The sequence below is a fragment of the Macrosteles quadrilineatus genome, unplaced genomic scaffold (assembly GCF_028750875.1).
Source record: "Macrosteles quadrilineatus isolate MER2022 unplaced genomic scaffold, UCM_ALF_1.0 Scaffold_9__3_contigs__length_116548681, whole genome shotgun sequence".
Taxonomy (NCBI): Eukaryota; Metazoa; Arthropoda; class Insecta; order Hemiptera; family Cicadellidae; genus Macrosteles; species Macrosteles quadrilineatus.
In genome coordinates this window covers 52843533-52859812 of record NW_026542602.1, presented here as the reverse complement: position 1 = coordinate 52859812, position 16280 = coordinate 52843533, and the positions used below count along the sequence as shown (strand labels likewise).

The 16280-nt window shown below is 31.2% G+C and overlaps 1 protein-coding gene and 1 non-coding gene across 2 annotated transcripts; one reads left to right on the top strand and one right to left on the bottom strand.

Moving 5' to 3' along the window:
• Positions 1-2361: 2361 nt before the first annotated feature.
• On the bottom strand, positions 2362-2433 carry Trnap-agg (transfer RNA proline (anticodon AGG)). Its single transcript has one exon. It is a non-coding gene; the product is annotated as a tRNA-Pro (tRNA).
• Positions 2434-12052: 9619 nt separating this feature from the next.
• On the top strand, positions 12053-13861 carry LOC129003448 (uncharacterized). The gene is made up of 2 exons (XM_054431743.1): positions 12053-12496; positions 13151-13861. The coding sequence occupies exons 1-2, from the start codon at positions 12053-12055 to the stop codon at positions 13859-13861; spliced, it is 1155 nt and encodes a 384-aa protein (XP_054287718.1).
• Positions 13862-16280: the final 2419 nt, after the last annotated feature.

Here is a 16280-nt window from a genome sequence, read left to right as displayed (position 1 = left end):
GAAAATTTTATGAGTAAGTTTATTTGAAGGATTGTTCCTGCATTTCAATAAATACCAAGTTTTAGCCATGCTGTGTGGATTAAGTCTAGTGTGCGGTTGAAGGAGTAAACAAATCTCAAATTTAGAGTTGTGATGCATTCGTTCAGCGAATTATTAAAAGAATGCTATGGGTTATTATTAAAAAAGTTACTGTTTTATGTTTTGAGTAATGGGTGCCTTTTTTATATTTGAAACTAATACAAAGCAACAGTTTTGAATAAACAGCGTATTGATAAGCTCAACATTATTTTAAAGTTTAAGACTAACAGTTACAAATAACTACTCATAGAATCAAGCATCAAGAATCAAGAATATTTATTGTCATGAAACACATAATTACAGTGTATTGACAATCGTCACAACTTAAATGTAATACATGAAATACGGCAATTACAAATTTAAAGCTAATGACAGAAGTAATTATATGGCCATTTATTACTTAAACAGTTTAAAAAAAATTCCGACTGATACCGTTTTTAGCGAATTTCCCTATAGGGAAGTAGCTTTTACCATAGGTCTCATGGTAAGACTTAGACCCGGGACCGATTTACTTTTTCATTTGGATGTCCCCAAAGGCCAAAAACACCATAGGCCTACGTTCAAATTTTTATGTATGTATACGATAACATCATTGGCGACGTATAATAAAATAATAATGATTGGTTACGGAGAATATAAAAAAAGAATAATTTAAATTCCCCAAGTTATTTTTATGAATAATATTGTAAAACGTTGTAGTTGGCTTGTTTATGGAAGTATTTTGATCAAACTGGCGTATTTATTTATTACATAATAAGCTATTAATATTTAACAAAAAAAAACCCACTTTATTAGTTACCCTGTAGCAGCTAACTTAGCTACTCGTTAAACATAAATGTTAATTATATAGATTAATTGAAAATCAATTCAGGCAAAAGGAAATTCGCTTAGTCGCCACGTTTGCTGCAGCGGGGGTATCTTTACAATAACTCTGGCAACAAATATTCATATATTTATAAAACGAGGTAGCAAGTTTAATTTCGCTAGAATTAAATCCCCAAACTTTTCTCTGAATACAAATCTAAAGGGACCATTATGACCTCAAACACGATAAATAAAGAGAAAATGGAGCTCAGTTGGTGTGAAAGAGTCTCATTTAACGCTAAATGAATAAAAGAAGTTCATCTAAATTCCAAATGAGATTTGAACACTGCATCAAGTTTCTGGTTCTTTATTACTTTGCTGGTCTGGGATTGTTACCAAAAGAACGACTTGGTAGACATAATGTGATTACTATATGATTATAATGTATGATCGTTATTTAACAAACCAATTAACAAAGTGTCACAAAAAATTATAGACATGTATTATGGCAAAGAAATTTAATTCAAATGTTCTTCTATTAAAACTGTCTTAAGATTTTACTTTTTGCACTGGAATTTCAGTTTGCGACTTGAAAAAGTTTCTTTTTTTTTGTAAATATACACTAAACAGTTTTTATTTTTCCTTTTTTAGTTGAAATAATGTAATTAAGTTATAGTTGTTATATTTTACTGTTGTACTCTGAAATTCAATTATTTTTTATAGGCCTGTAATTTAATTTCCTTTTAGGTGGTTTGATTTTTAAATGTTCAAGCATACATCCAGTTTACACGATTGGTTACTTTTTTGATTGCATAGGACTTCTATCTTAATCTTCCAAACCTGTATTACAAACTAAACTGCTCGTAATATCGCGAATAAAATTAAAAGCACCAGGATATTATGTTTCCTTATAAGTTTATGCCTAAATATGTGAAAATGACTGAACATTGATGTAAATTTATATTAAGTTAGAAACACTATAGAAATGACCTAAATATAATCTTATCAATTATTTATAATTTTTTACAAACGCCACAAGGACTACAAGACACATATTTCAATAATCCCTTTCTGTTCTATAAAATAATGTAATTATTATTCATCAGCTTATCAATCATCTCATGTTTAATTTAGTTTTTTTACACAATCTTTACATTGTTAAAAAAAATTGTAAATAAAAATTGTATACTCTCCATGCTTGATATCACTATGTCAACCCATATGAATTAGTTATCATGTAGAGTATTATGTAGCATTAAACTTATTAAATTGATTTTTCTACATACTGTATTTGCTTTTGTTATTAATTTTTTTAACTAGTTTTACAAATATACACATAATTGAGACTATAAAACTCGTGGTATACATAGTACATTCACATGTATGAATTAATTTTTTTAACTAGTTCAAAAAATGGTACATTAAAAACAAATATACGAAAAATCGCTTTAATTATTTAATGCATGTCAAAAATTAATGGGGCTCGGCCGGGATTTGAACCCGGGACCTCTCGCACCCTAAGCGAGAATCATACCCCTAGACCACCGAGCCACGATATGTGATAACATTGGTAAATCAGAAAGCTAACGGTAAATAGACCACTTTCACTTGGGCGTTGAGAGAGCCAACAACCAGGCAACGTTACCTGGTGGACAAACCTTAAAACAATTTCCGAATGAGAAGTTCTGGGTAAGCTAATATTATGTTCCTGGGCTTGAAAATATAGAGTAAAACCAGTATGTTTCATCCATGTGACTTCCATTGAAATCATACTATAAATATTCAAGTGGCAGTCACAATAAGATTTATCCTTTCGTTAACAATAAGAGTAGGTCATCCAAAAGAAAATAATCCAAATAAATAACAGTTCATATTTTGGGGTTAAAATTTTTTTTTCTAAATGTACTCTAATAATAGAAATGCAAACACTTGTTAAAATCGCTCTCAATAGAATAAAAAATTGTTACATCATTTTTACTGGAATTTTTTATGATAAAAATGTGCATAAAAGTTTCTAAAAACATATATTCTATCTAGGTCCGCTTAGCGTCTGTGTGTATATTTTTACATTTATAACTTCTTAACGGTTATCAAGTTTGAATCAACTATTTAAAACAACAACCGTTTTGAATCAGTTAAATCCAGTAAGATGAAAATCTTTTGCAGAATTTCAACACTGTAGCCCAAACCGTTAAGGAACTATGAATGTTCTTATTTAAAACTATACATACAGAAAGATGCTAAATGGAATGAGATTGGACGTGTGTTTATATTTTTTTTCTTATTTGACCCAATGAATCACCACGTACATTACTTCCGCACCTTTTTTCATACCCTGTAGGCCTACATTTACCGTAGTCGATATATTAGGTACAAATCGTAATGGAAACTTACCAAAATCAATGATCATTTTAATGGTGCCAAAAACAAAATGGCGGATTTGACCTCAGTCTTTGCAAATATGGTTGCTTTGTTATGAATGATGACGTGCGATTTTAAACACAGACAGAGGTTTCCTTTCACTTTGGAGTCAATGACCTTTGAACCTTCAGAACAGGGACCACAGTTAAGAGGATGAATTTTGCATGTATTTGGTAGAATTTTCAGTTTTTGTTCTTAATGCTGAGCGGGATGTGTTTACTATAGTAGATTTAAGTAACTAAAAATGTTATTTCCTTTCAAAAATTATTTAAAATATTTTGATTATTTTACCATATCTTGTTTTTTATATGATATGGATATTGTAAGGGAATCATATAATTTATATTAATGCTATCAATATCCGGAAGTAGGAAAATGGATTCTGAATTAAAACTACTGTAAAGTTATGCTGAATATACCAAAGAACGATATTTTTATCTAAAAAATTTAAAAATACCTTTAGCAGTTTCTGCAGCTGTTCAGACGTCTAAACTAGACGTTCAACCATCGCTTAAAATCTGTTAAAACAAACAAAAATTATAAGAATGGATTTTTAGGATCAATATTGACTAATGATTGTAACCATACATTTATAGATTAAAAACTTCATTTAAAAGTTTTACTAGCTTTTGTTTTTATTTTTAGTAAAATGAAAACGGATATTACTTTTCGTTCATTTGTAAGAAACACTTACAATCATAACACAACTACCTTAAAGAAACCAGATTTTCACCAAACTCTAATTCCTATTTTAATGTCACTAGTTAAACCATTTTACTTCATTTCTTAAAATATTAAAATATTCAAAATAATTTCTCGTTTAAAGCAAACATTCATAAAATCACAGCGTTCGCGTTGAGTAACATGTAAACACGAACCAAGTAAATATTTATGTCGTTTTTATCCAAAAGGACGGTTTCTCTTAGTTTTATCTCTTGCTCATGTTTAATGTCGAAACATGAGTAATTCAAGGCTAATTCAGGTTGCTTTGTACATTTACAGTATTGAAATATTTATTTTGAATCGTAAGTTAACTAATGGGTTTGATTGTTTATTTAAGGATTCAAGTTAACTAAAAATATTAAACGAAATTATAAGGAAAGTAAAAAAATCATTCAACAGTGTCAAAAATGTATTTTATAATTCCTTTTTGGATTTTAATTTATTGTAAGGATCAAAGTTTGTCTCTTGAACAAATTACCAAAGCAAATATGAAATGGCAAATTAATTGACATTTTAAATTAAAAAAGTGTATAAATGTGTTCCAAATTAACCAAATAAGAAAATGATATTCTGGTATCATAAAGAGCATCTTCATACTAAAATATACAAAAAAGCACTTTTTTATACAAAGATGTAAACACGTTTATCGGATTCCAATTAATTCTTTATGATCCTAGCCATAAAAAAGTAACCTATTTTGAGACAGGACAGTAGTTTGCGAGTGAGGTGATAAGCCACAGAAAAGGTAAAAATGTATCATGATACAACTAATTACTCACAGTTTTTTTCGGTTTAAATCAAATTATTTCAGGTTTTACTAAATCCAATAATAGTTTTAATATCATGATTTTAGAATTTTAAAGTAAGCCTTTTAAACAACAATTCTAATAAAAGCCCACCAAGCCACGGTCATCCGATCGAGATAATATATTAGTGTATATTTTGAGAAAACGGAAACTTTTTTTATTTTGGGACAGGAAAAGGTTAAGAAAGGTTAGGTAATGTTTTGAATGTATTCATATGATTTGATACGTTGGGTAGACGATTTTAGTACAAGTACATTGTACCAAAATAAATTATTTTCATGTACCAAAATAAACTGTAATACAAATTCAAAAAAACTTTTTAACATCAACTCAATAAGCTGTTTCCCGTAATTTGCTAAGAATTAATTTTTGATCATACTTTTTTCTTGTATCAAGTTATGAAAACTGTTAAAATAATCTGAAGCACTTTACAAAACATTGTAAAATCAATTAAATAAGCAACATTTACTAATCTGTTTTCAATGTATCCCTTATCATACATTTTATCCGTGGTAATTAATAATGATTAATGGGGAAAACACTTTTCAAATCGATCAAATAAGCCGCATTCGCTAATCAGTTTTCAATGTATCCTTGATCATACATTTGATCCTTCGTAATTAATAATGATTTTTGGGTATACTTTGGTTGTACATAGTGTTTACCATGTCATCATATAACACGTTGCACAGTTTTTATCTGCAATTTGTCGATAAATCTCCTTCCAACAATTGAAGTACAGAGAGGTGAGCGACCTGTACTTACTGATGTACTTGCGGAGTTCATTGTATTGTGTGAAGAGGCTACTACCACGGGCATTGCTCTAGGAGACTCTAGGCTACGTAATGGTTATCTAACACCTAGTGAAGGTCGGACGATAACCTTCAGAGGGAACTGGGTCAGGCGGCTGCCCCCCCTTCAACGTCCCCCCCCTCCAACGACTCCCCCCACCAACACTAATAATAGTGAAGTCATCGAACAGTGAGCGCCCACTCATAGGACGAGTTTCCCACAAATTGACTGTATCATTAATGGACATAGAGTTTTATTTTTAGTTCTTTGTAGGTCTTGTAATTTGTTTAGTTTCTTTTCCTACAAAGTAAAATCCGAGGTAAAAATATATCAAAAATGTGTTAGAGTGTTTTCACTCATAAAAATAACTACACTATTAATAAATATATCTAAGAAAAAGCTCCGTGCCTATTTATATTTTATACCTACGTATTACGTTAATGTACTACTCAAATAATAATGTATAAATGGGATGTATAAATCATTATAAACTAAAATTAGACATACAGAATTAATAGAAGATTTTATTATACACAAAAATACAAATTGTGTCAACAGTTAAAGCAAATTTTGGTAAAAATGACATATTTTTCATGTAAATAATAAAAAATACAATATGTTTAATGATACTATTCGTTATTTAATATCGCAATTTTAGAAACATATTACTAATTGTTCCTCGATAATACATCTACCAGATCTACCAGGTATGTAGAAAGGGCTACGAAAGGTACAAGTTTAAAAATACGTAACAATAGTTGAAAGTTGTTTGTTGTTGTACTGTACAACTGTCATCAGGTATAATCTAATAATTTAAAATTGAAGTTCAAAATTGTAAACATAAAAATTTAGTCTTAGCTTGAATTGATGTAATAAAGAACTTTTAAATTATTATTTGTGCTTCCTGATGATAACCGTAAAATACATTTTCGTCAACATGAAGTATCTTTTAGTTAAATTAAATAACAGAAAAATCTGAGTAAATAATCAAATCCACAATCCATTGACATTGCCAATAAATATTCTAAGTCCTTTGTTTATTTACGCATTTTGAAGTTTTGAATAATGATTGAAGTTTGTGGTATAACTTTTCACAGAGAAAATTTTCCATCCAACCATAAATGTTTTGTAAGTCGCATAGTTAATTGCACAACGAGTCAGTTAATTTCTTATCAAACTGAATATGTTTGACCGATCACTATTAACACTTAGCTACTGGCTATTTCAAACTGTAATGGCAATATTTAATCGTACATTTACCTTAATTATATGTAAGCCATCCTTCAAAAGAAACCCTTAACTGTATTTTTTACAAACGGGTGACAAATGAAGAAAAATACAACCCCCTCACACCTCAAGTTGTATCGGGAACCATTATCACGATCGCAGGGATTCTACTGCAGGATTGCGTGTAAGGCAAACATAACTCCAGCTTCTACCCTGCTAAACTGTATACGACGCGAAGTAAACTCACATAACTGCAATTCACATTGGGTTGTGATACAAAGTTACGATCAGTTTTGTGGTTATCCTGTTGAAAGAATCGAAAATACTTTGTAATGAAATTAAATGAAAATTAAATGCAGTTGTTTTTTGTTTATAGAGAATTATGCAAGGGTATAGCTTTAAGATTTGGGGTGAATTTTGTAAGTAAAACTAGAAAAACGTATAAGTAAAATGTGAATATATTTCATATATAGTCTGCACACGAGATATTTTGACGATAAGCAATAGGATATAATTAATTATTTGGTATAAAAATATTAGTGGATGCAAACAGCTAACGCAATTTAGGGTGTTGGTAAACAATTTATTATAGACTAGTAAGTTTAACACTGATACACTGACTTGAATTAATAAAAATAGTTGTTAATGATATATTTAATATCAATCTCAACATAATGGTTCGTGATTTGTATTATTATGATAACTTCTTGATCAGCATTGTACGTGTTATTACATTTATATATGATTACCTTCCAAATTATGAAGAATATTACAGTATCTTTCCAAATTAATTGAATAATTCTTACAAGAACATAAACTAAGTTTTTACTACTATTTTTAGTACTATTTTCAAACAATTCCTCTAGTTTTAAGCTATGCACGTTGCACGTGTTGCAAAGATTCTCACAGGATAAATCTAAATCTTTCCTTTGGTCTAAAAGGATGTATTGAGCTTTGTGTACATCTTGCACTTGAATTTTTGGAGGTAACACATTTGCAGACTGATTTAAGGGTCTTTTATACCTGCCCAAATGTTACAAGCATGAGTTTATAAGTATGATGACACAATAATCAGCATATATGCCTTTAGGTATTAGATTCCTTAATTTACCTTCAATTGTACTGCAAAGTCCCGTAACAAGGGAGTAAACAATTAATAAAGAAATAGATAAAAATGTCTTCATCAATGTGTTCTCTGGTACACCAGCTTTTCAGAAAAACAAACCGACAAAGTAAAATAATTGACTATAAAGGTGATATTTTTTTATTGTTTTTATTAATTTACCTACGCTAAGTTTCAAGTACACTACATTTCTGGTAAGGGAACTACTCATCTTTGGTTTGAGTAAATTAAGGAACGAAATGTATGGACACAAAGACACGAACCCAAGACTTCACTTCCTTGGTTTTAAAGTATATTTATTTATTTTATATTTATTTACTTTATATTTATTAATTTTATATTTATTTATTTTATATGTATTTATTTTATATTTATTTATTTTATATTTATTTCATCCCTTGCAGGATCGATCTCCGACACACCAAAAACTTTTATTATCGAACAATTTATTTCTGATACTTACTCAGTTGCATTTCCATAAATTGGTTATTTAAAAAAACAACATGTTGCATTTGACTGGATTTGTTTATTTAAAAAGTTTAATTGCATTAATCCGAATTTTTTTAGTTACAAACATTATTTCGAAATACTTAATACTTGAATTGGCAAACTAAGTTTTGATTGTACCTTTTTTTTATGTGTTGTGCTAATCAATAATGATCCTAAAGTCAGTATAAAGAAATATTTTACAAATCTTAACTATCCTAAATAACTAATATCGTTGTTTTCAAATGATATAATACATTTACACACTTATTAACATTTCACGAATAGTTATTTATCCTCCATGTTCACAAAACCTACAAAATACGCCGATTTCACATTTATGGACACTCTTAACATAAAATGGAAAATTCTTTGGGGACAGCAATAGGATATTAGTGATACCTTTTTATATCCTCTCGAAAGCCACGGGTATGACGATAATACTCTAGAATATTGTTATCAGTACTACACAGACTGCAATATCAAACTGAATGGTTCAATGAACTTTACATTTATTGCATATCCCTGCACGGTTTGTTATCGGTTAATCTGTTATTATTAAATATCTTTTTACAAAACATTCCTTTTCCATATGTTTTAGTAGCATGTTAAAACATACTAGCTATCTTAGACTTTTCATAATAATTGTAGCCTACAAATGTGTAAATTTTACGATATATATACTACTATTGTAATACACCACCATTTAAGTTGCATTGTAAAATTGTATACACTCAAAAAGTAAAACAAATTGTGTTATTTTCAGATTGATTAAAATGAATCAGCATGTCACTATTTAGTTCCAAAAATGATAGTTGTAACTATAGTTCGGCCGCTTAGAAAGCGACCTCCTCCAGCATTGGTTTAGCATTAGCGTGCAGGTCGTTTTCTAAGCGGCCGAACTATAGTTGTTCCTCAAGTGATACATTTATCATTACAATTGGTGAGCTTTCTTTACTCTGGACATTATTCATAGTAACTAAATGAAACTAAAAGCTATGCATTTCATGTCAATAGCCTTTGAGAAATCAACTTTTTCTCTTATAAATGCTCGCCTTGACTTTCAGACAGGGTGTTGAACTTACAGCTGGACAGCCTTGGGCACATGGCCTCGTAGGAACTTACTTGAGGCTTAGCCTTAGAGACTTTCCTTATTTGAAAATTGGCAAAAGTGTGCTTAAGTATATCAATCCATCAATGTTTTTGTCTGTTGTGATGTTAATAACAAATACTGACACTAAGAGTATGATAATACTAATATGAATTCATGAACTTCTTATTCGTCACCTAAGTTAGTACGTATATTTACAATGTTTCATTTAATCTAATTGTTAATGGTATTACAGTTTTAAAAATATAAGCAAAAAGATTGTTTTGATTGTTGCTTATAGTATTTTTTTGTTTACTTAATTGCACAATAAAGTAAACAAAATAAAATGCTAGGTCGCAATGTTTACAAAATAAATATTAATTTTATGCTGTGAAAAGTTGCAGATAAAATGACAGAGGAGGAATGGGGATTAGAATTATCGCTGTAGCTTTTATGTGTTATTTCAAATACGGTATGTTTGTTATAAACCAAACAATAATATTGCTAAAATTAAATTTTAAAAAAATCTCTTTTCAAAATATCGTCACAACTATTACTCTTACTTTTAACTGAAAAATGACCCTTTTTATGTAATAGGACCATAGTTTGACAAGTGTTAAATAAACAAATTTTATGTTTTATTTGACAATGTTATTGAAATGTTTTAATTTAAATTTTTTATAGCTCGCAAAGAATATGGGTTTAGAAACCATCGTCACCAAAATCTATTGGATTTAACATTATGAATAACATATATTAAAATATCCATATATTTTTTTTTGTAGTGTGTGGAAAAGTGCTATTTTGATAAATTCGGGTTTAAGAATTCTGAGCTAAAGAAATATTGGTGATTTTTTTTTATAATATTGCCAAAAGTCACACAGAAATAAATCATATAGGTTAATCTGGCTTTTTATAAACTTTGTTTATTGATATATAATTTTAATTTAGGTTTACATATGCTTAACGTCAAACCATCAATAATGGTACTAGCTAATTTAAAGAATATTATGAAATAGTTTTAACTGTAAAGGTGTGTCTTAGTTTATAGTTTTTTTAATAAAAAAAAATATTTTTATTGAGCTTTATGTTTTAGAATTTATTGAACAAAACGCAAACAATCTAAATAGCATAAATGTTTTAAGTTAAAGTTAAGGTCAACGAACAGAGAAAATACAGATTGACGAATACATTTTGGGGGATGAAATAAAATAATTACCCAAATTAAAGAAGGAAAATATCATCTTGAAAGTTGATTACTAACCAGTAATAACTAATTAATTCGTTCAACCAAGAATTTTAAATTAAATAATATTTGCATGACTGGCCCAGAATCGTTTTCCACATTACTTCAGGCTAGACGTAGGGGTTGCAGGCGTTGCAGCATTATCTCTTGGATAAAATCCATTGGTGATTTGGTAGGATTTGATCTCGGGACCTTCTTCTGGACTCAACCACTAGACCAACTTGCTCTCATATATAAAAATAATAATAATTTAAAACATTCTAAAATAGTACGCCATATAATACGGGTGCAGTGTCTAGAAAGTGGTGTACAACCTGGCAGTTGAAATTCACGAAAGTCCCAATCAAATGACGTGATATTTAACCCAAGAAGGGTCACCACTCATTATAACACAAGTCAACGAACCAGACACTACACAACTACAACAGAGTTCATCGCCCTCGTAGTAGAGTGTTGTAGTGAGAGTGTGTGTGAATGAGTGTGTGTGGAGTACAGGTAAGACCTATCTCAAGTAGGGATCCATTGACCTGATTGAAGGCCGTGCATCAGCTGTTTATAAACACCGGCGCTATGGCGGCAACTCAGTACCTCTACAGCTGTTCACCTGAGCACAGAGCTGAATTGGCAAACATACTTACATACTTACTTGGCATATTCAGGTAATTATAAAGTTTACATTCGATGACAATATATTTTGGCAGTAACTAAAACATATGATTTTCAATCAACATTTTTTCAAGCAATTTTTTTCATTTTTATGATATAATTCTGATAATAAATACTTTATTAATCAAATATAAATATTTTTATTTTATATGATTTGAATTTTGAGGAAATGTAAAAGTTTTCTTGAAGTATTTAACCAGACAAATAAATTATTTTTGATGGTTTTCAGCCACAAACTTATAAATTTTTATTAATTGAATTAAATCTTAAGAATTTGTGCTGTGCAATTTACAATAATTAAAACAAATATAATTCATAAGTTGTCTCAGGTTTTTTTATATTGCAATTTATATTGACCTTAATTAAACGTTTGTAGTCAATGGGATTTGTTAATCCGAGTTAAAATAATAATAAAACTAAAAACAACAGCCTCATAGTGATGCAAATTTTTCCAATTAAGTTTGTCCCTTGAATAATGAAATGTTCTAAACAATTAGGTTTTCCGATTCGTGATTTTACAAAAGGTATTCCTAGATAGTTACGACCGCTACAGTTACACAAATATTCACCATAACCTTTTTTCTCCAGAAATGGCCCCCGTACTAAGCGGTCTATCACCCTATGAAGAGGAAACCATCCTCAAATGCCTTCCCACAAACATAAGAGTGGACATGATGACGTCATCCGCAGCAGTCAAAGATGGCGAAAACTTCATGAGCGTCGTGACCAGGGTTAACGTCATCGGTCATGACCTTGACAGTGGTGATAAGACGACCTTCAGTCTGATAATGAAGACACTGCCACAGTCCGTGGAAAGAAGAGAGTTATTCTTCTGCGACGCTGCGTTCCTGAACGAAACAGAATTCTACAGCGAAGTGGCTCCACGATTGGGCGGCGACCAGAAGATTCCTCTTCCACAATGTCTGTTGGCTGCTGATGACGTCATAGTTCTTAGGGATCTGCGCCAGGATGGCTTCACAACAGCTGATCGAAGAGCCGGTCTGGACCTGGACCATTGCCTGCTGGTCATGAAGGTGTGTAGGGTGTTTTCACTAACTAAATTTTTGGTAAAAATTGCTAAAAGTAAATTTTGTAATAGATTTCATGTTACATGGTGTAGCTATCGGTTTTGTACAAACTGGCTAGGACAGTGCTCTCCTAACAATTAAAAGGTTGCCAGATCAACCCGCAGAAATGTCAATAACCTTTTGATGGTTTGACTCTGCTTATTGGGCTTTGAGTAAATGATCCCGGCTAGTGGAAAAGGAAAAGCGGGTCCTAGTCAGTATCAAAGCCACACAAACATTCTCACTCTATTATACTCATATTTGGGTTGAAATACTCAGTTAGGAGGCGTCCATCTTAATTTATAATAATATGATCACCTTTCAAACGGTTATCTGCAACAAACATAATAGTTCTTCGTTAATTGTTTACATTGGTATTGTTATTATTTTTAACTCTAATTTGAAAATTAAAGTGTAATGGTTGTTATGCTTAGGAAAAGGTGAAACATTACCTTCTTTTTAGTTATTTATTACAAATTCAAATGCAGTTCCCACCATTCCCCTACAAATGTATTTCAGCTAATGAATATACCCCATAAATAAAGACCGTTGTTAATCCTAAGTAGGTAACTAGACTTTAAATGCTTTGGAGGATATGTTTTGACTCGTATTTGTTTTTAGGAACTGGGCAAGTTCCACGCAATGTCTTTCAACATGAAGAAAAACGACCCTTCTCAATTCGCTCAACTGCGCACCAGAGCTACGGAAGTGCTTATTCATGAAGACAACCTGATCCTGCCTGCCTGCATTGATAACTGCATCAGCATGGCGCTCAAGGTCACAGACAACCATGACCTTCCCGTGGTCAACGTCCTCAAATCCCTCCTCGGCAGCGGCGTCGGCGCACTCACACCCCACCTGGTCCCTCAGGAGCCAATGGCTGTGCTCTGTCATGGAGATCTTTGGAGCAACAACCTCCTCTTCCGCTACCTCGAGGGGTTCTCTTGTCCTGTGGACGTCTGCTTCCTGGACCTGCAGGGCTGGAGGTACGCATCCCCGGCTCTCGACATCCTCTACTTCCTGTTCACCAGTGGCGCCCCTTCGTGCCACTTCCGGCGCCTCATTTCCGCCTATCACCGCTGCCTAGGACACGTGACTCTGGAAGACATCATGATTGAGGTGAGGAAGCATGTTGTGTTTGGTTTGATCATGTCTCTCATGGTCCTTCCGGTCATCACAGCTGGCGACGGTATGGCAGTCAATCTTGATGACGTCAACCAGGACAACATCCTTGAGTTCCAAGATAAACTTGAGGAAGGTTTTCTGAATGCTAGCTATAGGAAGAGGGTCAACGAAATCTTTGCTTTGGTGACTGCGGAGAAACTTATTTAAATCAAAGACGTACTCAAGATGTACTTTAGATTCTACCTTTACATTGTTATGAATAATAGTATTTCCTATTACTAGTAGTATTATGTCACTTGTACCTAAAGAGTCAATGTACCTTATATTTTTGAAGAAGTAAAGAAACTAACTCGTATACATTAAAATATTCCTTTTGTGTATACTGTATATATACTAGCCTTAATTTGTTTAAGAGATGATTATAATGATAATAATAAGTATCAGGGCCTTTATTAGGTCACTTTTTAAGGTTTATTGTTTTTTTATTCCCTAGCTTTGTCTGCATTTTCTACCTTATAAGGTTGTATTTTAGTGAAAACCTTAATGTCATTACCAGTAAAAATAAGATTGAACGTACCTTAGAAAGTATAAGCCTTTAGTTATATTAGTATTGTTATTACTCGTGTTATTACGTCACTTGTACCTTAAGAGTCAATGTACCTTACGTTTGTATATATAAACAATCTTAACAACTTAAATAACTACCTTTTAAATGATTGTGATTTAGAAATTTAAGTACCTTAAGTGATAAAATGTATAACATTGTACAGTTAAATGTGATTTATAACATTTTAGAAGATTGGCATCACATCCATTGTTCCTTGTATTTTTTAGCGTAAAACTAAGCATTTTGTTATTTAGCTCTCTAGAGTTATAAGGAATTGTGCATACAAAATTAATGTTTATATTATGTTGACAATAAAACAATAAAGCATTTACATACCAGTTTCTGAGTTTTCATTTGCCATTTACTGGAGGAGTTGACCTTTTAATTATAACAAGTAAAAGAGTATATAACATTATTTACAAATTATAATTTTAACAACAGATACTCAATAATGATAAGTCCTAAAAGAACAGTGTGGATTTTGATATTTCTTTTCCTAAACCATTTAATCAAAATATTATTTTGAACATAATTTGATATTTTACAAACAATACTTATAGCAGAAAATATAATTAATTTGAACCAATACTTTTACGAATGGTTTGTGTTACTAACACTACGTGCTAAAAAAACATTTAATATTATTTTTTCTAATAATATTTTCTCCATTCTTTTTTTTTAAATCAATGAAATTCCAGGCATATGTTGGTAAAATTAAGGAATTATGTTTCTGCAATGAGAATAATGAATTCCCATTTCATTTTACGACTACGGATGGTATATCCTTGTATATGGAATCGTAAATATAACATTTAATGTATTCGTTAGTGTTTCATTTTAAATAAGCTCAATACAGAGTAGCTAGGGTTTAGTCTTAGTGACTACACAAGCTGAATCTAGATGTTATATTTAACCTCTAACATATTAGTGTAACAGAAGAGAAACAAATGTTTGATAACACAGAAACATCTCCAGGCTATTTATCCATGATCAAGTATCATGTTGCAATATACCAGCTTACCTGATGAGTTACTTAGCTCACACAAATTTAGTTGAAACTTTTAATTTAAACACAGTACCTGGAAGTAGGTAGTACTATGTTTTATTGTTGTTATTGTTTATATAAAGCTAAGAAAAAACAAAGTTTGAGCTGGATCACCTGAATTTCAGCCCTGCGAAAAGAAAAGAGTGTCTTATTTTCAACTGTAAAATATTCTACAGGGTTGGTCAAAAGTGTGGTTCCTCTTAATTCCTCCACCGCTCTTTACCTTTCAGCTGGTTACAACGGGAAGACTAAATTCTGCACACCTAAATATGGTCTAAGAGTGCACTTTTTGATCAGAATAAATATATTTTCCCCGATACCTTAAAATGAGGTAATTTGGAGACGGATTGAAATTGTAAAACAGTGCCTATTTTGTACTGGGTTGAGACAGGGACATCTAGGTTGTAAAAAAAATCGTCAGTCCTATATAAATATACATTCGATTTCCAAATAACACTTTGTTGTACTTAGTTTGGTTATAAACTTCTATTTTTCACCTATATTTTCTCTTGAAATGGACTTTCGAATGAGATGTCACTCGAAGTGGATTTACGTTAAAAATTCTAAGTTGCCCCCAAAAACTACGTTTCGCGGCCCCTGGGCTGAATTATAATACCGACAAAACGGTTCTTATACTATATAAAGGTATACAGTGCACCTTTTGTCCTCGTGTAACCAATCGAAAAATTATAAGGGAGTACCATAAATCTAGCTTTATGTTTCATTGTGGTATGAAAAACGTAAGAATTAAGAATTTTCACATTAGTACATTGCAAGAGATCCATAATACATTGCACTATTTAAAAAGTTCACTAAAGCTGATATAAAATGAACATGTAATAAATAAATAAAATGCCTTTATTGATCAAGCGTTTCTCAGTACATGGTGCTTTTCAGAACAACTTGTAATGACGCCATGATCCAACTTCAACTATCTTCATAGTACTGCGAAAGAAATAAAATATAAAATATCC

What these genes read in the sequence shown, in the direction of transcription:
- LOC129003448 (XM_054431743.1), top strand. Translation starts at nt 12,053, where the DNA reads ATGGCCCCCGTACTAAGCGGTCTATCACCCTATGAAGAGGAAACCATC. An exon ending in ATTGCCTGCTGGTCATGAAG is followed by an intron (nt 12,497 to 13,150) that starts GTGTGTAGGGTG and finishes ATTTGTTTTTAG; the next exon opens with GAACTGGGCAAGTTCCACGC.